The sequence below is a fragment of the Ictidomys tridecemlineatus genome, chromosome 5 (genome assembly GCF_052094955.1).
Source record: "Ictidomys tridecemlineatus isolate mIctTri1 chromosome 5, mIctTri1.hap1, whole genome shotgun sequence".
Taxonomy (NCBI): Eukaryota; Metazoa; Chordata; class Mammalia; order Rodentia; family Sciuridae; genus Ictidomys; species Ictidomys tridecemlineatus.
The window spans coordinates 30073591-30100156 of NC_135481.1; the positions used below are offsets into that span (position 1 = coordinate 30073591).

General features: G+C 34.1%; 1 protein-coding gene across 9 annotated transcripts in view; it reads left to right on the forward strand.

Moving 5' to 3' along the window:
* Dmxl2 (Dmx like 2) overlaps window positions 1-24399 on the forward strand; it is a 152677-nt gene extending 128278 nt beyond the window's left edge. For 6 of the 9 annotated variants that reach the window (XM_005316570.4, XM_021726705.3, XM_078049608.1 and 3 more), the window contains exons 28-44: window positions 2977-3225; window positions 5008-5186; window positions 7657-7787; window positions 8317-8402; window positions 8802-9003; window positions 10207-10324; window positions 13493-13555; window positions 14347-14433; window positions 14515-14636; window positions 16100-16238; window positions 16804-16864; window positions 16993-17120; window positions 17664-17741; window positions 19468-19559; window positions 20261-20313; window positions 21599-21816; window positions 22962-24399. In XM_005316570.4, the coding sequence (XP_005316627.1) occupies window positions 2977-3225; window positions 5008-5186; window positions 7657-7787; window positions 8317-8402; window positions 8802-9003; window positions 10207-10324; window positions 13493-13555; window positions 14347-14433; window positions 14515-14636; window positions 16100-16238; window positions 16804-16864; window positions 16993-17120; window positions 17664-17741; window positions 19468-19559; window positions 20261-20313; window positions 21599-21816; window positions 22962-23171 (2216 nt within the window). In that variant the 3' untranslated portion in view covers window positions 23172-24399. Of the gene's footprint in view, window positions 1-2976; window positions 3226-5007; window positions 5187-7656; window positions 7788-8316; window positions 8403-8801; window positions 9004-10206; window positions 10325-13492; window positions 13556-14346; window positions 14434-14514; window positions 14637-16099; window positions 16239-16803; window positions 16865-16992; window positions 17121-17663; window positions 17742-19467; window positions 19560-20260; window positions 20314-21598; window positions 21817-22961 lie in introns of those variants that run through there. The other 3 variants (XM_005316568.5, XM_005316569.5, XM_078049610.1) reach the window with 2 other exon arrangements.
* The last annotated feature ends 2167 nt before the right edge of the window (window positions 24400-26566 follow it).

Here is a 26566-nt window from a genome sequence, read left to right on the forward strand (position 1 = left end):
GATTTCCATGTTGGAATGAGCTAGCATGGAATGTGGTGGATCTTGCAGTATTTTTTTCTGTAGCTTTTTGAGCTGTATGCTCCAAGGGTAGGGCAGACATTGGTACTCCACCATGTCTGTGAACGCCTCTAAGGGAAGGGGAGGCAATGGAGCTGTGAAGATCTGTGTTGTGGTGGGAGAGTGAGTGGGTGAAGAGGCTCTGAGTGATCTGCCACCCTAGATTCTGGTGCTCTCAGATTCAGCTCCCATGCAAAACCAAATCACTCAGGACTGTTAACTTCCCCAGAGAATGATGACAGGTTTCCTGAACCCTGATTTTAAAGGGAAACACCTTCTGCTTTTCTCTGCATGAATCACAGGGGATTTGTTTCAGAGTCTCCCTTGCCTCAAACTCTTTAACTAGAGAGTCAGTTGCTGAGGCAATGCTTGTGGAATAGCTGTGGGTTCCTGGAGATAGGATGATGCAGGGATGTCTGACACTTAGAGTGGTAAGCTTGGTCAACAGGGCCTTTCTCAAGATGGCTGTGCTTGCAACTTTGTGATTATTCATTGGGAAATTCAGATGACTCCTCCAAAGCCAACTAGCTGTTCAGATCCCCAGTCTTAGATGTCTACAAGATACCAGATTCTGTTCCCGTAGAGTTCACTAGAACTCTCTTTAACTTGTACCCCAGCTGAGGGGATACTCCTCCTCCCTTGATCTTGCTGCCATGCCAACAGTGCTGGGGTACTCTATTTCTAGTACTGTTCTGTTAGCCAAAAATCTCTGGGTTTCTGTCCCTTTACTGTTGAGTTCCAGCACCCTCCCACAGCCACCCACTTCAACATGTTCAGCCTCACTGAGAAGCAGGAGTGTGCTGGGTGCTTCTAGTCCACCATCTTGTCTCTTAGTAGTTCTTTTTTAAAAAACCTACTAGCTAGTTTCCTGATTGTTGCTTTTTGTAGATTTGGTGAATGATTTTTTGTTTGTTTTTTGATGATGTTTTCCACTATGGATTAGGAATGCTTAGATACTGTAACATTATCTAAAGACTCAGAAACCCAAGGTTTCAAAAACACAGTTGCGTTGACCAGCATAAAAAGCAAGGACTTAACATCCTTCATAAGAGTGAACATATCAGTCCTTTATCCTTAGAAATTCTGTATTAGAGTTACAGCAGTATCACAGACATACTTTCAGATAGGCCAGAGAAAATACAATTATTTTCAAGAGTGTATATTTATGTACTAGAACAGGAGTGACCCTTCTGTGATATGTATGTTATGTTGTCATTCCTTCCCTTTTTTCTGGTTAGCTCTTTCTTATTCTCCACTTTAGCCCGTGACCAGCACTGGCTTCATGAATGAAGGTTCGAAATGTGAGAAATCTCTAGGGAGTTTTGAATTAAAGAGACAAGACTCTAATTACCTTTAAACCGGCTCCAGGACAGCTCCTCCTAGCTCCAGCCTCCAGCCACTTATTGTGGTATCGAGGTTTACAGAAGAGGCTAGTGAGAGAGAGAGAACACGCCAGGGAGTGGACTTTTATTGGGGAGCAAAAAATTCTGGGGAAAATCTCATCCAATGAAGATTAAGGGGGGGCAGCGTCCCAAGGTCAGGGGCGACAATTGGGTCTTCGGGGTTGTGGCTAGACATGCCTCCACACAGATAAGCCCTCGGACCTGAGAAGGGTGAGGAAAGCTCTGGACACAAGATGTGCCTAAATGCCTCTTGCCCAGCAAGGGAGGTAACTCAAATCATGTGCAAGGATGGCCTCCCACACTCTACATCAGTTTTTTCAAACCTTCTCTATTCCCTTCAGTACCCCATATATTTAAATTAATTTAAGCATAAGTTTCTAGAAATATGTTGATTTTGTTTAAAATCCTTATTTTGAAATAATTTCAGACTTATAAAAAAGTTTTAAAAAAAGTATAAAGAATTTTGTATAACCTTCACCCAGACTTCTCAAATATTACCAGTTTATTATCCTTGCTTTATTGTTCATTTCTTGTCTCCACTCCAGATGTGTGTGTATATCTTAATGGCATTATTTTTCTGAAATATTTGGTATTAAGTTACAGACAGTATATCCTTTTGTATCTAAATATTTTTGTGTTTTCTCTAAAAATAGACATGCTTTTACATAACTACAGAACAATTACCAAATTTAACATTCAACATTGATTCAGTACCGTGCTCTAATCCATAGATCTTTTTAAAATTTCACCAGTTTTTCCACTCCTTTTTCTTCGTCTCCATTTAACATTTAGCTGTAATGTCTCTTTAGTCTCCTTGAATGATGAATGAATTTTCTCCTTCTTTGTCTTTTATGACTTTGACACTTTCAAAGAGTACTGGCCAGTTACTTTTTTAGAATGTCCCTCAATTTGGGCTTTTTAAAAATTTTTTTCTTAATATTAGATTCAGATTATGTGTTTTTATCAGGGGAATCATGAAAAAGATGTGTCCTTCTGAGTGCATAGTATCAAGAGGCATTTGATGTCAGTTATTCCCATTACTTGTGCTGTTAACTTCGATCACTTGGTAACATGGTTTCTGTCAGGTTTCTCCTTTATAAAGTTATTATTTTTTCCTTTATAATTAATCATTATCTTTTGAAGAGTTGCTGAGTAAAATATCACATTTTAGCATCCAGTTATGATTCCTGTGTAAATCAGATATTACTGTGGGTTGACTAGATTGTGCTCTTCTAATTCTGCCATCCTTCTGCTTATTACTTAAAATTTTGTAAGGAAGATTTTTTTCTTTTCCCCTTTGTATTTAGTAATTCACTTATTATATCACTATAGACTAGTAGATTCTTATTGTATAGGTTATAATTCATTCCTATCATTTATTTTGTTGTTCAAATTATTGAATTATTTATTTTGTAGAATACAGATATATAATTTTCACTATACTCCAAATTTAGATATTTTTTCTTTCTGGTGCTTTATGCTGATATACTTCATGTGATATTCTATACTTTTACAGGTGTGAGCTCACTTATTAGTCTTTTGAGTTCAGCACAAGATGAAGACCAGCCCAAACTGAATGTTTTGTTGTGTGAAGCTGTTGTTGCTGTTTACTTAAGTTTATTGATACATGCTCTTGCTACAAATTCTTCCAACGAATTATTTCGGCTTGCAGCCCACCCATTAAATAACCGAATGTGGGCTGCTGTTTTTGGAGGGGGTGTGAAACTTGTTGTGAAGCCTCGGAGACAATCAGAAAGTATTTCGGGTAAGAGAAGTCTTATACCGATACTGTATGTATGATCATTGTAAATTCCAAAATTAGAAGATTTTTTTTTTGTTTTAAGAAAATTTACCTCGAAAATCAGTGAGTTTAAAGTATAGTCATCTTCTTTTTTTTTTGGTATAAATAACTAAACCCATGTTAGAATATTTTATTTTTATAGAACAAACATTTTTGAGGTTAATAAAACAGGGCATGTTTGAAGAGGATAATAAATAGTAGAAAGGTAAGTAAGGAGATGATGTTAAGGAATGAGGTTATGGAAAAAGTATAGTTCTTAGATTTAAATAAATCTTCAGCGTTTTTCAAGATTGACCAGTGGCTTTAGATTAAGTTCATGGTGCTATATAAGGCAGCCATTTCAGTCATGCACAGGGCCTTTTAAATTCCAGTTTCTCTTTGCATGTGTATGTGTAGATATTTTTTTCTTTATGGGCAACTATGTTTTCATCCCACTTTTTTAAGATGATAGGATATAGTGAGTTACACACAGATGCTTTTTTTCTTGGTGCTAAAACATGGAAATAATCTTAATTCATCCCTGGAAATGGTCATATTATACTGACACAGAGTTTAAACGACTCATATTCCAAACTCTGTCCTTAACTTATGCATAGGTTCCTGTGTAAGCTAATGTAAAGGAAGTGATCTCACCAATTCCCTTTGCTTCTGCTTCTGTTATAGGTAGATTTCTCTTTCTTCCTAATTGTAGTCCACTTTAAATCTAAAGGTTATCCCTACAAATCACTTACTTCTCTTCCTGAATTTTCTGTTTTTCATTTCTGGTTATTTTATCCATCAATAAATATCCAGAGTAAGTATCCAGAATAGAAAATCCACAGAGACAGAAAACAAATTGATGGATTGAGTGATTGCTTAGTAGGTGTAGGGTTTCCATTTGGGGGAGTGACATACTTTAGAACTAGATAAATGTGGTAGTTGAGCGCTATTGTAAATATATTGGATACTACTGAATAGTATACTTAAAAGTAGTCAATTTTATGCTATATAAGTTTCACCTAAAGATTTTAAAAAAGAAAATGGATTTGTTGTTCTTTCTCTCACATAACCAATTAGTTCCTAAATCCTGATTTTTTTTTAATGTATTCCTTATATCAAGCTCTCCCTGTAGGTTTAACAGTCTACCATACTAGTCAAGCCCTTCTTATGCCATCTTCCGTTTTCCTCTCTAATTGATCAAACAGACCAGACCTCATCTAGGGACTAGGTTAAAAACCTTTAGTGAAAATTGACCTTAAATTCCTAGCTTCAGGTCCAGAGGCTGGTCCTAGACTTTGTAATGGTAATTATTCCTCTCCTGATTTCTGTCTAGCACAAACAATATTTTTACTCAAACCTCCTTTGGCCATTTGTTCCTGTTCTCTTTTCCCTTCTTCCCATGGGGTTTCTGCCTTTCTTTTAAAGACATGCTTTAAATCCTATGTATTCATTGAATCTTTCTTGATCCATGTATCCATTCACTCTCTCTAATACTTATTGAATATACCACTTATTTAATTCATTTTATGGAGAATTACTTTAATCCTTATCCTATATAGCAAATAGGCTACTCCATGGAAGATATTCATCTCCAACTTTCCCATTACTGCTAGAAAACTGACACAGTAACTAGAACAATTTAGAAGTGCACATATAAGTAATTTAATTTTGACTAAAATATGGCAAGAGTGGGTTGAAAAGAAAAATTAACTCTATAAATTAATGATGTATAACAAATGCATATTTTAAAAAAAAATCTTTATTCAGCACCTCCTGCTCCTTCTGAAGACATAGATAAACACCGTAGGAGATTTAACATGAGAATGCTGGTCCCTGGAAGGCCTGTAAAAGATGCTACCCCACCACCAGTGCCCGCAGAAAGACCATCTTACAAAGAAAAATTTATTCCTCCTGAACTTAGTATGTGGGATTACTTTGTTGCAAAGGTAAGGAGTGTGGGGATGCAAGCTTTAATTTAAGTGCATTTGTTTTATTCACTCCTGTGTTTTTGTCACATAGGAATTATGGAGCCCCTTTTGGATTAAATCACCATAGTTTAGACATTTAATTTCTCAAATCCAGAAAATAAATAGTCCTAGTAACATTTAAGAATGATCAGATACTTGATGGATGAGACAAATTAGTTCATATGGAATTTAGGTATAAATCAGAAGTCAGTTCTTAAAATATAATCAGCATCTTTTGCTAGTGACTGGGATTCTTGTGTTTGCTATTAACTTTTCTGATCATTAGTAATTTCCTTGGTCACCATGGTATTAGAACAGGAAACAGATGAATATTTGGTGGTTTGATCAGTCTGTGGTGAGGCCTCATGATATACCACTTTTTCCCCAAAGCAGTAAACTTCTCTGGAACTGGAGTACTCATGGTGATTGCATTCCTTATACCCCCTATACATACTATGCTGGGTACACACTAATACTGCTATTTCTTTCCTGCACTATGCTTTTTGAAGTTCCTTATTCTTCTGTTGATATTTCCCTCTTTACATGTGTTAACACTGTTGTCACTTTGCTGTGCATCCCCATAAGAGAATGCATTTGTTGTGCTTCTTTCCCATTTAAAGATTTTAAAATCTTTATTAGGTCTCACCTTATTTTTTTTGCTATTGGGGTGTGGTACTGCAGCCCCAGCCCATTTTTTACTTTGAGACAGTTGCTTAGGGCCTTATTGAGTTGCTCACTGAGAAACTCTGAGAGAGTAGGAACCAACAATTTGTGTTTTAACACATCCTTCTAGTAGTTCTGTGTGTTAAAGTTTGAAAACCACTGGCTTACACAAATTGTGAGTGCAGGTTTCCAGGTTTACACTCTTAACAGGATTCCTGCTTATACTTCCAGGATCTTTCTGGCTTATCTTTTGAAATGTTGATCAAGTTTCATTTCATTGTATTTAGTTAGAAAACCAGGGAATTAATAAAGTATGCTTAAAAATATAAGTTAGGTGTCATATTGCAGTGTAAGTATAATTAATGATGTTTGCACAATGAAAAAAATCTCCTAGCAATGAATTTCTCAAAATACATTCTAGTTGTTAAGCAGCATGTGGCTGTATATAGGCAGTCCCACCCACTCATCTACCCATCCACCATCCATCATCCATCCCTCCTCCCTCCCTCCCTCCCTCCCTCCCTCCCTCCTTCCTTCCTTCCTTCCTTCCTTCCTTCCTTCCTTCCTTCCTTCCTTCCTTCCTCTAAGTAAATTTAATTTTTTAGCATTTTACTGTTCCATATTTTTATTAATGCATTATAGTTGTACATAATAGTTGGATTCATTTTTACATATATGTACATGCATACAATGTAAGCAATATAATTTGGCCAATATCATTCCCCAGTATTTCCCCTTTCTTTTGCTTTATTAATGATAGTATTGATGTATCTTACTTGGAATACTTTTTCCAGTTCATTTGTTTTTAAATTTTGATGTTTTGATGCATAGAATTTTTAAAAAGTATTTAATCATGTCAATGTTTTATGATTTATTGCCTTATTTTTATGTAGAGAAAGTCTTTTTCGACTAATAAATATGTTTACTATTATTTTCCACCTGCTCTTCTTTCTTCTTTTTAATTCTGTATCTAGAATAAACCAAGGATCAGACTTTATCTCTTATTTCCCATAAATAGCTTAGTAGTTTTTCTGTCATTACTCATTAAATAATGTCCTCTCCCCTCATTGACTTATGATATTGTCTTTATCATGGATTAAATTCTTACACTATTTTGGACTATATCTTTGCATCAAAATCTATTCTGTACTTCTTAATTACTACTCTAATATTTACTAACAAATTATATCTTTCATGCATAAAATGATTTCTCAGCTACTCTTGTTTTCCCTATTAATTGTAGACTCGTTAAATTTCAAAAAAAGGAAAAGTAATCCCCATAGGAATTTTTATTTTAGTTATTTAAATCCTCTACAAATTGAGGCTTAGAATGTGGGTCAGTAGGAAAGCACATGCATTATGCACAAGAGTTCAGCCTATAGCAACACATACAGAGTTAAAAAAAAAAACTATAATTAACTTGTTAAAAATCATAGTTTTTATGCTTCTTAGTCTGTTATGTAGGTATGGAAAGGTTTATAATTTCCTTCATTTTATTGCTAATCTCTAAAAATAAAATTATTGATCTTTAAAAATGTTATATATAGCTACTTAATTATTTTATTAATCTGAGAGTTTTACCTGGTTATCTTGACTATTCTTAAGTCTAGAATCAGCAAAAGAATATTTTAACTGAGATTGACACAATTTAACATGTTCAATATTAAATAAGAATTCTTAAAATTATGTTTTAAGAATATATATTTAAGGCTTAAAAGTATATTTATATAGTATATAAATTATATATCTAATTACATATTTAAAAATCATTTTACTTTTATCGCAGCCATTTCTTCCTTTATCTGATAGTGGTGTAATATATGATTCTGATGAAAGTGTTCATAGTGATGAAGAAGATGATGATGCCTTTTTCTCAGACACACAAATACAGGAGCACCAAGATCCAAATTCCTATAGGTAAATGAGGCCTTTTTTTTTTCCTTTTTATCTTTTTTAGGCAATCCTGGCATTATTCATTTCAAATGACATTTTTACCATGAGTTATGTTAAGAATTGACTTACATTTTCAAGTTAGAAATTTTGTACCTTTGAGGTAAATTTTTCTACAGAGTGTTTCCTTCATATCCAGTCTCAACATTTTTAGTGAGGAAAAACGTGCAATTTACTGATGTGCTGTTAGAACTTACTAGGTAATTTATTAATATGTTACTAGATTCCATATGACCATGTAATAAATATTTTCTACTAGGTAATTTTCAGATAAGGCAATTTTGATATATTATTGCGTGTATTTATTTTTCAGACTACAAAGATACCATTTTTTTTTTTACAAAGATACCATTTTTTACATAGTAAAATTCAGTAGTAGTTTTGGGGGGATGGGGTTTGGAGATTTTGCTAAACATTTGGTAGGGAACATTACAATTGCTTCTCCCATGGTTTTATTTTTCAATTTATGAGAATTTTTTTTTTCTCCCTTAAATAGCTGGGCTCTTCTGCATTTGACAATGGTTAAGCTAGTACTTCACAATGTCAAGAATTTCTTTCCTATTGCCGGACTAGAATTCTCTGGTGAGTTTGGAATTTGAGAATTCATATTATTAAATGTAATTTATTACCATCAAGCTTCTTTTTTTAAAAAAACTATATAAAAGGCCATTTGGTATTTAACAAATACTGCATTGGAGATTTTATAAAGTCTTATTTATTTTAGCCTCCAACCTATGATAACAAGAGTTACTGTGTATACATAGAAGATTTAAAGAACAAGAAACTTGACCAGGAAAGCTAGATATTTTCTTAGCTCATTTTAGAGAGCTAGCCTTCTCTTTTGTTGAAAATATTGAGACTCTAAATTGCATTAGATAAACATTTTCAAAATCATCAGTATTTTCAACTGTCTTGGCTCTATGTGAATGATGATCAATATATTTTACCAAAATGAAATGACATATTCTATCATCTATTTAGAGCTGCCTGTAACATCACCCTTGGGTATTGCTGTAATTAAAAACTTGGAGAACTGGGAACAGATCCTGCAAGAGAAAATGGATCAATTTGAAGGTCCCCCCCCTAACTATATCAACACATATCCAACTGATCTTTCAGTCGGAGCTGGACCAGCTATTCTTCGAAATAAAGCAATGCTGGAACCTGAAAATACTCCATTCAAGTAAGAAAGCTTTTACACTGCTGATGACAGTTTAGCTTTAACTTTTCTGAAAGTCATATTTTGTCAATATGACTTTCAGAAAAGTTAAAACTAAACATTCATGACTTTGAATCTGCAATCTTTTTTTAAGCAGAAATCTGGGTAAAAAATTATTTTTTCCCACAATTACATATTATTCAAAAGACATATTTCTTTTATATTCAGGAAAGTATCTTTATTCTATATTTCTGTTCTGTTATTTTCAGAACTATTAGAGAAATTTTATTTTGATAATATTCTACATATGCAAAATGCTTCTGAACTTATGTGGGTAATTGACACAGTAAGAGTTTTTGTTGATGTTTTGATTTTTTATATGCCCATCTCAGGCCCTTTTCATAAAAAGCGTGGCTTTTTGAAAATTAAATTTTAGCTAGTACATTAAAAATATAAGAATTATACAAAAACTGTACTCTGACTCATCATTTAATTGAAAATATAACAGAGCCCTTTAAAGGCATTTAGAAATGAACAGATTTAGAAGCAACAAATTCAGATAATTTCGTGAGAGCATAAACTACAGCCTTGCTCCGTAATACCAAATACGAGTTTGGCATTGCATGGTGATTTTAAAGCTAATAGAATTAGTAATGTATTGTCATACATGATTCAAGAAGAATGAGGAATTTAGGTTACTGGCAAATGATCTCTTTCAAAGATTTTTTACATGAACCTTTCAATCAATTTGGACATATTAACGGGGTATCATATGATGTTCCACACATATATACAATGTGGAATGTTGAAATCAGGTTAAACATAGAAGCATGCTCTTTTTGAAGCAGCTGGCCATGATTAGGAGTATTGCTCATAAGCTTGAAAGGGCAAGGCTGTTTAATCTTAGGCCATTAGAAATGTAATCTGTCACTTTATGTTCCTTGCTTTAACTAACAGGACCAACCTAAAGTGTAATTATAAAAGAGAGTAATAAGAAATTCATTTGATACTTCGCCCAACCAGTTCATTTGATGTAGTTAAATAATTATAGGATAAAGGAATTCTTTTTAGGTGAACTAAAAAATAAAAGTAAAATAATCATAAAATTTTGTTGGGTTCAATGCTGTCTCTGCAATAGATTTTAGAGTTTTCAAAACAAGTATCTGCATACATGAAACCCTTTTCCTATAGACTAAAATATTGTGGTATGTTAATTATTTTTAATAGGTCCCGAGATTCTTCTGCACTTCCAGTCAAGCGACTTTGGCATTTCCTTGTTAAACAAGAAGTCCTTCAAGAGACATTTATTAGATATATTTTCACTAAGAAAAGAAAACAGAGTGAGGTATTTTTAAGAAATATATTTTCTATTATAATTTTTCTGTTTAATTTTTCTTTAGTATTCCTAATTCAGTACTTGATTTATTTTGAAAATTTATTTTTGGTTCAAACTATTATAGTATTTTCATACATTATGGATAATAGCTAAAATTACTAAACTACAGCAAACAGTGAACTTCTTTTTTTAATATTTTTTTTATTGTTGACAGACCTTTATTTATTCATTTATTTGTATGTGGTGCTGAGAATCGAACCTAGTGCCTCACAAGGCAACCACTCTATCACTGAGCCACAACCCCAGCCCCAGTGAACTTCTTTTAAGATAAAATTCTGTCATTTTCATTTATTAGCAATGAAAGAACATAAGTCCCTTGATAAATCACATATACTCAAGTGAATGTTGGTACTCCCTTTAGTATATTTGCTTTTAGACTTTTTTTATGTAACAACTTTGTGGTGGATGGTTTTGGGAATTTCATATTTAAATAAGATTCTCAAAATATCATTTAATAAAAAATAGAACAGAGCCCTTTAAAAGCATTTATTAAGTATTTAGAAATGAACAGATTTCGAAGCAGCAAATTCAGGGTAATTTGGGGAGAGATTAAATTACAGAAATACCAAATACAAGATGAATAATTATTGCTTCTACAGAGCAAGGCAGAAGTTTGGCATTGCATGGTGATTTTAAAGCTAATATAATTAGTAACATAATGCCTTACATGATTCAAGAAGAATCAGGAATTTAGATGACTGGCAAATGATCTCTTCCTTATCAAAGATCTTTTATATAAACCTTTCAATCAACTTGGCCAGTCAGTGAGGAATTGGTCAGTTCAGCAAGTGTTTAGAGTAGTAATCAGATATAATTAAAAGTTTGGCAAACAATCTATGAGAAGAGAAAAATGAATTATATTTCACTTGGTAAAGTAAAACCTGAGGACAGTCTAGAGGATTCAGTTTCCCAAGGGCAATGGTAGAACTACTTTTTAGTTTTTCCCCATACCTAGAGCAGCAGGACATACCATTAATTTAAAAATTAAATGAGGAAGTAGGGGGAATGGGCTATTAGAGACTTTTGATTCCTGCATGTTATAAATTTTCTAAACAACAAACAAAAGATCCTGATAATATTGAAATTACCAACATAGGATTTGTTAGGGAAGTCACAGAACCACATTATTTGCCTCTTTTATCTAAGCCACTGGCTATAACACTTCCTGTAGTGATGCTGAACAAATCTCATAAAATAACATAGGAATCTAAGAAACAGATTTAAAATAAAAGAGATTTGCTCAGTTAGGACTCTGATTATTCATAGAAAGCCATTCTATTTAAGCATCAGTTTTCTGAGTGTTTGGTTCTTCAAATTATTAAACTTAATGATTTACCAAAAATATGCTTTAACTATTGATAAGGTCCATAGCAACTGGATTTGGTTGGACTGTCAGAGCCTAAAGTGTTGTGGGAAGCAGCTATGTCTGAAACAGCTGTGTCTAATCTTCCTGAACCCTTATAGCTGGCTCTTCCTTAACCCTCCTCTCTCCTGTAGTTTCTTCTTTGTTATGTCTTGGGATTGACAGCTGTAGTCTCTGCTATTTTTCCTCCAGCAGAGGGTTCCCTTGGACAGTAGAGAGGACAGAGAGAAACTGAACATTTCTTAAAATGCTGAATAATCATTGATTGGCTTTAGGGAAGGTAAACACATGGCTGGGAGTTGGGTGAAAGGCTTTTCATTCTATGCCCCTTTGGATTTGAAAACATTGAATGAAATCACTTTCTTGACCAGTCCTGTACAGTAGCACTGTGATGATAGAAATCTCTCTCTCTAGATAGTCCAGTGTAATAGTCACTAGTCACATGTGGTTATTGAGCCCATGGGTGTGTGGCTAGTGTGACTGAAGAACTGGATTTCTAATTTTACTTAATTTTAATTAATCTAAATTTAAATAACCATGTAGGATTCATGGATATTAAACAGATCTGCTGAAAAAGAAAAAAATTATGAAAAATATTTAATATTATTGAGGCAAAAACTGGTCACTAAGCTCAGAAATATGAAAAATTAAAATTACCTATCCAATAGCAGTGTTTTATCTTTATAAAGGTTGGGTTTTTGATAATCAATTTTAATAATGAATTGATTAACTAATAAAATTGACAGACTGACCCTGAAAATGTTGGTGTTGAATAATTTTTAAAAAGTAATTTTTAAAATACTTAAATTTAGGTATATACCAAGGAAATACTTGAATTTTAGATATATTCATAGGAAGATATATTTACTCATTGAATGTTAAAAATATTCCACAAATTTAGTTTTTGTGAAATTGATAAATGTGGCAAACTCAGCTAATTAAGGCCAATAGATTCTTCAGCAATTTGGCTTTCACTGAGTTAGCCCATATTGACACTCTGTCCTGTATTTCTTGGGCACTTCTTTGTCAGCTACTGCAACCCTAGGAGAGTCCTCATGGCACAGTTAGAATTTGCATGGCCTTTTATGCTGAAAGGAAAGTAGTCACATCAAGAGGTATGAGGAAAAGTTTACTGCTCTGATCATACCATCTGAGGTTTCCAGCACAGCAGGAATATTAGTTCTGAAGGTAGCTATTCTCTATGACCTGTCATCAACCAGGAATAAGTTATTCTTATGATATTTTTTCCCTATGCCTCACCTATTAAACATTTACTTATGAGGGACAATAATCATGGGATTAGGAGAAAAATGTGATTACTCATGTGAGTAAGAGTGAAATAATTACCAGTACTTTGAATCTATTTAGAAGTAAATATTTTGATTTATATTTTAAGTCAACCCCTAAAGAATGGGATTCTATGAAGTATAGAATGCATCTGCTCTTAAAAGTGGACTTTATTTTCAGATATTATAGTGTAAGAACTTTTAAGTTCCATACTGGTATACAAATAGCTATTATTTTGTTTTGAAATAGCTTTTGTTTTTGTGTGTAGTAGTCACACCAATTTTAATTTTGCCCTTTTTGCTTTGTGTTATGTTTATCTGATGACATTTTATTTTTTCTTGATTCTTCAAATTCATTTTTGTCATCTTTAAGTGATGGAGTGGCCATTTCAGCTTGAAATTTTTCATTCTCTTTATAATTTCATTTCATGCATGTATTTGTGTTTGTGACGGTGTGGTGTTACTTAGTCTGTAGAAGAACATGTGGAGCAGGTCAAACAAAACTGCATAGCAGAAGATTGCCACATCAAGGTAGTATTCCCTGCTCTTCTATTTAGCTCATTCTTTAAAATTTAAAGAGCTAACTCCTCATCTCTAATGCTAACCATGGCTGTCCAGCTGGTTAACTAATCAGAGAACTCGTTGCTCCTGTTCCACCTCAGAGGCATAGGGTAGGAGATGCTTCACTGTGTCTTAGCTTGCTGTGTGTGGCTATTGGTTCTTCTCTTTCTTGCTCCCTGCTTCATCTCCACTTTGTCATTTCTTCCCAGTCTATTCTAAAGCATGTCTATTTTATTTTTCCTTCTTGATTCTGCCTCTTCTTTCCTTTCTATCACCTCTGACCTTAAGCTACTAAACTTTCTTGTCATTATCAGTTTCATTCATTCCTTTGTAAAATATCCTTTCCAACTTTCCCCTGTTGATCACCTTTGAAATGCTTCTCTTTTATGTGGCTCCTTAGTTATGAAATTTTCCTGAACTCTATGCCTCTCAACGTATACTTTCTTATTATGTAACATTTGTGCATTTTGGAAGAGCTATATTACTGTTTTAAATTACTAATGAAAATATATTAGTCATCTTTTGTGACAAGTAACCACTGTCTTACAACTGCAATGGAAATCTTTATAATTGGGGTGATCACAGGGCATCAGAGTATCCAAGCAAATTTTCCAAAACTAATTCTCAACACATTAAAGTTACCCTTACTATATTTCTTGCTGCTGCTACATTTTCTTCTTATCCAGCTTTTAAATTTGGTGGATGTGCATATTTCTATATAGAGTTGTGCTGCAGCAACTAAACTCAGCAGTGTTTCATAGGTTGAAGCTGACCTGGGCTATCCTGGAGGAAAGGCAAAGATCATTCATAAGGAATCTGACATGATCATGGCATTTGCTGTTAATAAGGTAAAAACTGTATTTATTATAGAAAATATACTTCTTTTTAGTGAAATTGCTTAAATTATTGACTCTGCCTTTGCTTTACAGGCAAACTATAACGAAATTGTTTTAGCTTCAACACACGATGTTCAAGAACTTGATGTTACTTCTCTATTGGCCTGTCAATCATATATTTGGATTGGAGAAGAATATGACAGAGAATCTAAAAGGTGTGTCTCATAGTCAGTTGTGGTTTTCTTCAAGAAATATCCACAACATCATTAACTTGAGATAGGTATATAGTCTCTTACAGAGACTACATAATTGGTTAGCTGCCAATAAAAAGCTTTACCTACATTGAATAAATTTACTCATACTTCTTCCACTATTCATAGTGTTTGAGTCAGAATAATCTCTGATGTCAAAGTCTAATGCTAACAATTGCCACTTTGATATTTAATCCCAAAGAAATGCCAGGAATTATATGATATTCTGTAAATTTAGCTGATCAGGATAATTAAAGCAAAAAATATCTTGCACAAAATATTAATTAAACTGATTGATGAAACACATTTAATAAGTAATTTTGAAGTGCTTCTTCTTGTCACTTGATAGATATATCTTCTCTACAAATAAAGATGTAGATGAATTTACTTTTCATTAAGACTGTAGACACTGCACTAAGAGTGTTTATAAATACTATTTTGGAATTTCTTCTCCATGTTTACCCTCTCTCTTGCTTTTCTCTATACTCAAAAATTTTATGCTTGGGAATGGTACCTTTTTTTATTGAATTCTCTCTTTTGTTAGTGTATAATATAACCAGACTTAAATCACACATCAGGGTAGATATAACTGTATAATTTGATATACTCAATCATAAATATTACTTTCACATTATAATGTAATGATAAATTATTACTTGAAGAAATCTTTAAAGGTGATTTTTTTTTTTTTTTTTTTTTAATTTTGGGACTCCGGAGATAGAGTACTAGCATGCATGAGGCCCTGGGTTTAATTCCCAGCACCACAAAAACAAAAACAAAAAAAATGTAATTAATCTGATTCCTGGGATATCTGTATTTGAAGAATGCATTTAATCTTTTTTTCTATGTATGACCAAAAGAAAATCTGTATTCCTATATCACTAGGTATTTGTGAGTTTGAGGCAAGAGTACCACAAGTTCAAAGCCAGCCTGGGCAACTGAGCAAGACCCTCTCTTAAAATAAAAGAAAATCTGTATTAAAATGTTTACAACAACAATTTTTTTAATTTATGCAACAGTAAAGTAGCCCTTGAACACATTAGTCTAAATTTACATTTTGCTTGAAGGGAACAAGTTAACCAGTACTAAATTAAGACTTGTATTTGTGTTGGGTGCGGTAGTGCATACCTGTAATCCCAGCAGCTCAGGAGGCTGAGGCAGAAGGATGGCAAGTTCAAAGCCAGCCTCAGCAAAAGCAAGGCACTAAGACCCTGTCTCTAATAAAATACAAAATAGGGCTGAGGATGTGGCTTAGGGTTGAATGCCCCCAAGTTCAATCCCTGGTACCAAAAAAAAAAAAAGAGACTTGTATCTGTTTTTCTCATGAATGTTTATTTATTTTTTTAAATAATGTTTTGGGTCTGTAATTGGAATTTATGTTAAGAGGAAATTAAACTTCCACAGTAACATGTGAATATTTTCCACAGTTCAGATGATATTGATTATCGTGGTTCCACCACAACCCTTTATCAATCCAGTACAATATCCCTTCCAGCGAGTCAGGTGCATCCACCTTCATCTCTGCCCTGGCTGGGCAGTGGACAGACCAGCACTGGAGCTAGTGTGGTATGTTTTTTACTCTTTGGTATGGTTTCTGCATATGGACTCCCTGAAAAATAAGTTGACATCATTTTTATATAAGTATGATCCTAAAGATCAGGTGCAGTGAACAGTAGGTACACCATGATAATAGTAGCTATCATTTACTATGAGTTTCTCAGTGTCAAATACATGCCTTTTCTCACATCCCTAGTGGCAAGTGCCATTATTATCCTCTAATATTATTTTATAATTGAACAGACCAGGCAAAATAGTAAAGTCAAAGAGGAATTTGTGTCTACTTGTGTTTGAATGTGCATCAGTAACATTCTTGTTGGTCACTGTAGTTGAAGGGATCCCATGTTCATGTTCTACTCTGAAGAATCTGGAGATACACCTGATTGTCTTCAGAAAACACTTAGAAGCCAGTTCCCTTTATCACTAGATGAAGCTATTTAATACCAGCAAATCTATACAGGGTTTATCTTAGTAAAGTTGTAAGAGCATGTTACCAGAATCAGTGTTGCTCCAAAGCATTTCCTTCCTCTTCTCTTCTCGTTACATTAAGTAAATGTATTGTCTTCTTTTAAAGCTTATGAAAAGGAATCTACACAATGTTAAGAGAATGACCTCACACCCTGTTCATCAATACTGTAAGTATTTTATTTACGTTCTAAGAATTTTAAGTGTTCTCTGTCATTTTGAGGTTGATGTATACGACAGAAAATATTGGAAGTCTGACTTTTCAATTACTTATGTTCCACTTTATCTCTTGTTTCAGATCTTACAGGTGCTCAGGATGGCAGTGTACGAATGTTTGAATGGACACGACCTCAGCAACTTGTCTGCTTCCGTCAAGCTGGCAATGCAAGGGTTACTAGACTCTATTTTAACTCCCAAGGCAACAAGGTTAGTTCTTGGGAGTAACTGCTAAATTAATTAAAAAATAATTGTGGAGATTAAGGAGTAAATGATAAATGAAATAATATTTAAAAAAATTTCAATGACCCTGGATTTAAGCAGAGCAGGGCAGGCAGTTTGTTGGGTTCTGTTTATCCTGTTTTCTCCAATAGAAGCATAAATCCACAAAATATAGTGTGGATTAATAAATTATGCATTCAGAGATACAAAAGCTTTGTGAGAGAAGAAAACCCTGCTGCTGTGGAGTGTTTTGATAATGTCTGCCAGCACCATAACATTCAAATACTTGAGAGACATTTAATTTTTAAATAAATTTCATTGTAGAGGCTTAGAGGAAAACAATGAAATGGGTATGGAAAAGCTCTTAAAAGATGACAGAATCTTTGGTACTTGGACTTTCTTGGGAATAACAACAGGCAGAGCTAGCGCGGGATGTTAAGTAAGGTCTGAATGACCCTCCTTTACGTAAATGATTTTACCTTTGACAGGAGTTCTAAGAAACTATGTTTAATGTTTTCATCTTTCTTACAGTGTGGTGTTGCAGATGGAGAGGGTTTTCTGAGTATCTGGCAAGTTAACCAAACTGCATCAAATCCTAAACCTTACATGGTAAGTATCACTTAGGTTCCCAGAGTATACTGAGAACACGTTTACAAAGTGTCTGTTCAGTCCCTGAATTTCATTGGTGGTTCTTTTAGGAAGGGGATAGTTACACCCAGCTGTCACAACCTAGCATTGTCCACCTACCTGTACCCTAGTTTATACTGAAATGATCTTAAAAGCAAAAACAAACAAAAACCCTTGCTTTTTTCCTTGAAGGGTAACCTTATTTGGAAAATTTCAGGGACTTGCCCTATGATTCAATTTAGAATACATTTTTATTTAGTTTTATCCATTTTTGAAAACTAAAATTTTTAGTGGTTGTATTTCATAATATTTATAATTAAGACTCAAGTTCTAAACATATTTTTTCATTTCCTCTAGAATTTTGCTTACCAGAGTATATAAAATAATCACAATAGGCTACTTCATTCCTTAATCCAAATCATGTTAAAATACCTGGTGATGAAGATAAGCTTACCTTTCACCTGGGGAGGTATGGCACAGGAGGGGTAGAAGATGATGCTGTCTTGCCTGGAACTTCTGGATCTCATATATAGAGGTTGAAAAAGTCTTGAACCTTCTGGGTGAACTAAATTATCCAAATACTTTTAAATTTTCTTTTCTAGAGAATACACACATTCTTAGTTATATATGAGACATGATATTTCTCGTACATTATAGACTGTACCATAATATCTTTATACAAATAGAAATAATCTTGAATTTATGATTTTGCCTTCAGTCTGGACGATTATGATTATTCCAAGCAGAAAAATGTCTGTTTTAAAATATCTAATATCTTTCTTATGGGAAGGATGGACCTTGAAATTTCTGTCCTCATCTGATCCAACAAAAAAGTCATACTTGACTTAGTAGGTGGTTTCCTACACTGTTGGAACATACATAAGCTACTTAAGAGTCATTTGGCCTTTTTTTTTTTTTTTTTTAATGCAGTACTGGGGAATCATAGACTGCCCAGGGCCTTCAGCATGTCAGAAAGGCCTTTTGGGGCGGACTGTTTGCAGACTACTTTTGACAATGCCTTTATCTTTAGAAAAGGCTCTTCACCTGGGGTCATGGGTAGGGAACATGAAGGTAACAAGAAAGGTGGATGTTTGTGTTTAGGTTACAATGTTAACTTAAGCCTTTCACACTGCTATCTACCACTAGATAGGCATGTAAGAGTTTTCCTTTAGGTTTATTATTATTATTTTATGATTTATATCATTAAAGTTTATTAAATATATTTGTGGTCATTAACATTAAAATTGATTGATTGATTAGGCTTTTAATATAATTGAATGGTTTGGGAAAGTACATGTATTTCTTTTGTTTTTTTGAGATGGGTCTCGCTATGTTGCCCAGGCTGGCCTTGAACTCCTGGGCTCAAGTGATCCTCCTGCCTCAGCCTACCAAGTAGCTATGACTACAAGCACATGCCACTATGCCCAGCTAGTTTATATACTTTGATGCCCTTTTCTTTTCTTACATAATCTAAAAAAACACCTTTAATTCCATGTTTTTACTCTTTCCAGTTTTAAAAGATTAGATAGTAAGTAGCCAAATAATATGAAAATGTCCATTAATCCTCTTACTATCATCTCTTTATTCAAGACTGTTTTTAAACACTGTTCTTATTCAGGCATATAATATGTTATTAGCAGAACTGTGTTTGTACCATACCAAATGTTATTGGATTTTTAGATAACACTAGTTTCACTTTGTTTTTCAGAGTTGGCAGTGCCACAGTAAAGCCACAAGTGACTTTGCATTTATTACCTCTTCAAGTCTAGTTGCCACATCTGGACAGTCCAATGATAACAGGTAGGCTAACAGAAATGCAAAACAAGAAATAAGAAAATTTTGGACAGAAAGCCATTTTTGCTAGAAAATATGGATTTCTGTCTAGTAGGATTTCCACTTGTAACAAAAGAACTATGTTACATAAGTCTTTTCTCAGAGTGGTTTTCCTTATCAAAAAGAGAAAAACAAAACCAATTCCTCATGTAGTCTAGCAATAAGCATGTATAATCTTTATGTTAAAGTTATTCATTCTTAAAAAAAATGCTGATTAATTCTCTTAAGTTCCTCAGAACTAGCAAGCATTTGACATTCTGTAGTTATAATTTTCAACATTTTCTTTACTTCACTGTTTTCATTGGCAACATATGCCTATAACATCTCTCTTTTTTCAGCTGTGGTTTCCCTCAGGGGTATAGAAGCATCACTTCTACTCAGGAAATCATATCATAATTTCCCTGGAGTGGTAATTGGAAAAGATATGAGGTTGGGGAATGCAATGACACATAGGACCTTGTAAGACAGGCTGTATACTAATTTGAAAAAGGATAAACACTTAAAAGATTTACCCAGTCACTTACACTGCCCCCATCTTAGTTGAAAATCTCTGCTCAATAAACAAGAGAACAAAGAAGATTCAGTAAATTTGACTTGAAGACAAAATTTGTTCTGAATGATGACTTTGAACAATTGTTTATGATGTATTTTTATTGTTTCTTTAAAAGAAATGTATGCCTCTGGGATACATTAATATCACCTGGAAACAGCCTCATTCATGGTAAGTTCAGATCTATGGTTTTTAATACATTTATGAAGATGAAGGAATGTTTTCTTGGTTTTAATTAATAGGTTGAAAATGGAAAAATATTTAGAACAAATGACTCTAAACAGAAAAATTGCCTCACTGAGGTAAATTCATGTGACTGTAGAATTATAACTAGCTCAGAATACTCTTTATGTTGTATTCTATTGAGAAAATGTGGTATAGAGAATGGATGCTATTATGATTTGTATCTAAAAATATCCTTCAGTAACTATAGGCAAATGGGCATGGCTGGAGGAAGTAAGTCAATGAAGGTGTGGCCTTGGACTATACCTGTCCCAGGTCCCTTCTTTTTTCTGCTTTCTGGCTGTCATGAGCATAGCTGCTTTCCTCCACCATGTCTTTCACCATGATGGACTGCCTCATCTCAGGCCCAGAGTAGTGGAGCCAGCTGAGCATGGACTAAACCTCTGGCTATGAGCCTAACGTAAACCTTTCCTCCTCTTAAGTTGTTTTTGTTTGGTATTCTGGTCACAGCTTGAAAAGCTTATTAACACAGTGCCACTAACAAGACTATTTAAGAAATTATTTGTAAAATATTCATTGAGCTCACTCAAAAGGAGATAATATTTTAAAGAATTAAACCCAACCATAAAGTTAACTTATGATAAGAGCTAGAAATATGAATACCACCATTTAAATATTATTCCTTTTTAGATAGTATTTGCCAAGACTTTTGACCAAGCCTTTAGCACATGGTCCTTGGGGGACATTTATCTGAACCATATTAGAAGGATTACTCCTTAACTTGTAATTGAAAATGTTAACACAAGTAAAGTTGAGTTTTACTTACCTGAGAACTTTGATGAGGATGTATGATGAGATAGCACTAGGCTAGGTTTAGTATTAGTTATACATATCAATGGGGTCAAGTGTGATACTTCTATGCATGCTGTTTGTACATTTTTTTATTCTCCATTTTTTAATTGGTGCATTATAGTTGTACCTACTTGTTATACATCTTTATGAGGCAGCATAACTTAGAGCTTAAGATTTAAACTTCCTTTTTCTGTATATGTATTTCATGTTAAGATTATGAGTGAATAATTTTTTTCTAACATTGCTTAGCATTTTCCTTTATTCTTTAGTCATAATTTCAAAAATTAAATGACTTAAATAAGTGTACCTTAGAATGAAAAATGCATCCATAATCTCTGTATTTTTAAATATGAATTGAAGCATTATCGGAATCCCCAAGATAAAAGTTGTTTTGGGAAAGTGTTTTGGTTTTCTTCTTCAGGTTTCACGTGCCATGATCACGGTGCCACAGTGCTTCAGTATGCACCAAAACAGCAACTCTTAATCTCTGGAGGTAGGAAAGGATATGTCTGCATTTTTGATATCAGACAGAGACAACTAATTCACACATTCCAGGCACATGACTCAGCTATTAAGGCTCTAGCTCTGGATCCCTGTGAGGAATATTTTACTACAGGTTCAGCAGAAGGTAACATAAAGGTGAGTCAGTACAAGAAGTTGGAATTTACTACATATTATCTTTACTTGTTGTCAAGACTGATTGCGAAAAGGAAACCAAACCACTATACTCTTTGGCATGAGGGCATGAAATAAAGCTTTGTGGAGATGTGGAGTGTCTTGATACCTCACCCTATCCTGTGCTTCTGTGTGGCTCTTTCTAAACTCTCTGATCTGGAAGATGAGATGATCAAAATGATTAGATTCTCAGGTCATTAAAAAGCTTTAAAGATGGGCTGGAGAGACAGGAGATGCAGTGGTAGAAATGTATAGGATGCATAAGACCCTGGGTTTGATCCTCAGCATCTCAAAAAATAAATACAAAGCTTTAAAGAATTCTGTTTTGAAGGCTAAGGATATGGCTTAGTGGTAGAGCACTTGCCTAGTTTGTGCAAGGCCCTAGGTTCAATCTCTAGCACCACCAAAAACACAAACAAGGGCTGGGGCTGGGCTCAGTGACAGAGTACTCAACTGGCATGCATGAGGCACTGGGTTCGATCCTCAGCATCACATAGAAATAAAATAAAGATATTGTGTCCACCTAAAACTAAAAAATAAATTTAAAAAAAAAAACACACAAACAAAAAAACCCCAACCCTATTTTGAGTAAAGTACTGAAGTTTTTCTGTTATGGTTTGGTCTTTTTGAGGGCCTCAAGCCCTCAGGCATGCTAAGCGAATGCTGTCTTTCTGAGCTATTCCCCAACCCCCATACTATATAGATTGTGTTGTGTGACATTTGCTTGGCTACTCAGAACTTTCTCCCCCACCTCTACCCTCAGTACTTGACTCTTATATGACTGAGGCAAAGTTTCTAGACAAGTGAGATAGTAACCACACTTATACATTGTGCTAATAGGCCTAGTTACCATTAAAATATATTTAATTAGTTTAAATATTTTATTGAATTAGAGATTGGATATATATTGTTAATATGAAACTACCATAGGATGTAAAGAGAAATTTGAAAGAAGGGAAGTATAAGGACAGTAAATGAATCTTCTGTTAGGACAGGAGCAATAGATGGGAAAGTTGGGTCAAGGAGCAGAAGTTAAGAGCTATGTTTTTGCTTTTGTTCTCTTTTTAATGACTTAAAATTGTTGTCACTTTGTTCTTTTTTTAAACTAGGTTTGGAGATTGACAGGCCATGGCCTAATTCATTCATTTAAAAATGAACATGCTAAGCAGTCCATATTCAGAAACATTGGAGCTGGAGTCATGCAGATTGATATCATCCAGGGCAATCGGATCTTCTCCTGTGGTGCAGATGGCACACTGAAAACCAGGGTTTTGCCCAATGCTTTTAACATCCCTAATAGAATTCTTGACATTCTGTAGACTTAAAGATTGGGGCTTTATTTTTATATATACTTCAATTAAAAACATAATGCAGTAGTTATTAGGCAGTTCTGTTTTCCAAACAGTTGTTAAACACATTGGAAACAATACAGAGAATCTCTGTAGAATTTGAATCTGATCCATGCTGAGTGTTATGCTGAGTATTGCCTATCCAGGTTGGTAGGATGAATGTGCATGTACCTTGTTATATTGCTGACATACTTAAAACAAACCTTGTATTGTATGAAGGATAGCTATTCTTTACAGCATTTAGCAAACCTGATTCAGAAAACATTGGAGGTTATTAGCTAATTAGCAAGTTGAAATTATGAGAAGGACCTTTATACCAAATTAAGGAAGAAAATGTTACTGATTCAGGTTTTTCTTCCTGTTCTTACTTCTGATTGAAGCATGCCTGCAGTTGCCTTCTTTGTTGAATGAAGGATAGTCATGAGGTTTTGGAAGCTCTAGACCACCAGAAAACTTCTTAGCTGGAGCAGTGTGCAGTGACTAGTTCTCTGCAGTGAGAGGCATTTCCATTCTTTCCTGCTGAATATTTTTCCTGTTAGTGTTTATACTGAGATAGTACTGTAACTTGCAAATGAGTGCAAATTTAAATGCAATGTTTTCTTCACAATTTGCACATTCACATTTTTTGGACTGCTAGTTTTTCTATTTAAATATTTGCCTTCATGTTAGGAATGTAATATGTGAACATGACATTTGTAGTTAACCATACCATATCTTCTTGGTCCAGGTTAGTACTTTTTCTTTTCTTTTCATGTATTCAAGGTTAAACATCCACAACATTTAAGACTATGTTGAAACTACAACAGTAGAGCATTTCATATCAATTAAAATGAATGTTAGGCTTTTTGTGGCCAGTTAATAGTTGATGAAATTGGTGATATTATTTATTGCCACAGCCTATTGTATAAACTATGCAGAGTTCAATATTATTTGCTTGTAAATTATTAGCCAGTGTTGTCATATTTTGATGTATTTCCTTGGTTATGACCAAAAATATGTTCTTGAGATACTGAAACCAATGTCTGTGTGTGTTTAATTGTTTACCAGCCAATTGTCTCATCATGTTAATGAGGATGTTTAATGCCTTTGTGGTAAATAGTAAAATATAATGGTATAAAAGCACCTTTCTCTGAAGGCAATGTGATGTTCAGGCTGTGAAATACATATGTAAAAGAAAAATAAATGTTATTTGTTAGAATTTTATCTTAATTTGGCTTATTTAAATAAACTAGTGTGGCATTCTTTGATACTGTTTTAACAGTTGATATTTGTAGTTTAACAAAATGTTTTAAGCCACTAGGCAGTTTACCCAAATACTTACTGTGTACCTTTATGTACCAGAAGACATTCTAGCAAAATGAGATACATTGGTGGGCCAGATAAAGAACACACTCAGGGCTGAAGTTGTAGCTCAGTGATAGAGTACTTGCCTCACAAGTGTGAGGCACTGGGTTCAATCCTAGCACCATAAAAACAAAAGCATTGAGTCCATATACAACTTAAATTAAACAAAAAAGAAGACACTCAATGTGGAGATTTAGTTGGGTGAAAACTAATTTCACTGTACTTTCTTCAGACAGATTTAAAGTTGTTGAGTGAAATGCTGCTTTTGCTGCTAACACTGGTAAAGGAGTTCATGTGGGGATAGTACTCTATGTAGTGTTCATGAGAAAAGGAAGAATGTGTCTGAATAGATAGAATATAAATTTGACAAAAATTACAAAAGTACATAAACTTACCAGAGTTCAGTACAGTAACCCATATATGTTGCATTCTATTGTGTATTTTAAACTAGTGCTAGCTGATTTATTAAGAGTTGGAAAAGTAACAGTTTTGCAACTGAAATTCAAACTTTTCGTTGTGGTAGTTGCTGCCTTGTTTGAGTTATTACTTTTTAATAATCTGACATTTTCATAGTAATTTGTATTTTTTTCAATTAATAGACTTTGTTTTTTAAATCAGTTTTAGATTTACAACAGTATTGAGCCATATACACAGCCATTTACTCGCCTCCCCACAATTTCCCTTATTATTGCATTAGGGAGATATATTTATTATAAGTAATGAACCAGTATTAATGTATTATTATTAACTAAAGTTCATGGTTTATATTAAGGTTCACTATATGTTGTAAGGTTTTATGAGTTTTGAAAAATGCATAATATACATTCACCATTACAGTATCATACCGAATAGTTTGATCACTCAGAAATTCCCTGTACCATTCGTATTCATCCCTCCTCTCTACCTCCCAGTCCCTGGCAACCACTGATCTATTTACTGTTTTGATAATTTTGCCTTTTTCATAATGCCATATGGTTGGATTCACATGCTTTATAGCCTTTTCAGTCTGGCTTCTTTTGTTTAGTAATAAACATTGAGGTTTCTTCATATATATTTGGGTTTTGATAGCTCATTTTGTTTTTTAATCACTGAATAATATTCCATGTAAAAATTCCACAGTTTACTTTTCATTTATCTATTGAAGGTTATCTTGATTGCTTCCCTTTGGGGGCAGTAAGAGTAAACCTGTTGTGTATTTTCATATGCAGGTTTTTGTGTAGACATAGGTATTTACCTACTAGAGTTAAAACTGAGTGAGATTTCTAGGTCTGCTTCTACATAAAACTATCTTTAGCTATATAAAAACTTTGAAACTATCTTCAACAGTGGCTGTAACATTTGATATCCTTACCAACAATGAATAATAATCCCTATTGTTCCTTATTCATGGTAGCATCTGGCAGACTGTGAGCTCATTGTGACACAGCTTGGTGGCATTTGATGGCCACAGAGGTGACATAGGAGCCTAGGGCTGGACTGTCCACAGTGTCTCTGCCAAGATCTGGGTAGAATTCTGAGTGTCTGACTAGGCTGATAATGGCACAAAGCATCTGTTCTTTCTCCATCCCTAGAGAGGCTTATAAAGACAGACTACTCCTTCTAAGTACCTTCCTGGTTCTTCCTGAACTATACATACACCAACAGTGTATTTGGGACAGACCTGAGCTTGGTTTACCCTCTATTACTAAAAGAGTTACAACACACCAACAGACACCTGGCACATTTGGACCTGGGCACCACTCAACATGAAATAGCAGCAGTGTACATAGGCTCAGAGAAGATGATCATCCTGCTCAGAATTTCTGGAAAGAGGCACAAATAAAGCCATATTAGGGGGCCGGGGTTGTGGCTCAGCAGTAGAGTGCTTGCCTAGCAGGTGCGAGGCCCTGGGTTTTAGCCTCAACACTACATAAAAATAAATAAATAAAATAAAGATATTTTTTAAAAAGCCATATTAGGAAGACTGGAATAAAGGCCTAATCCTTCAATGCCTAGATGATGTTGCATACCAACAAGCATCA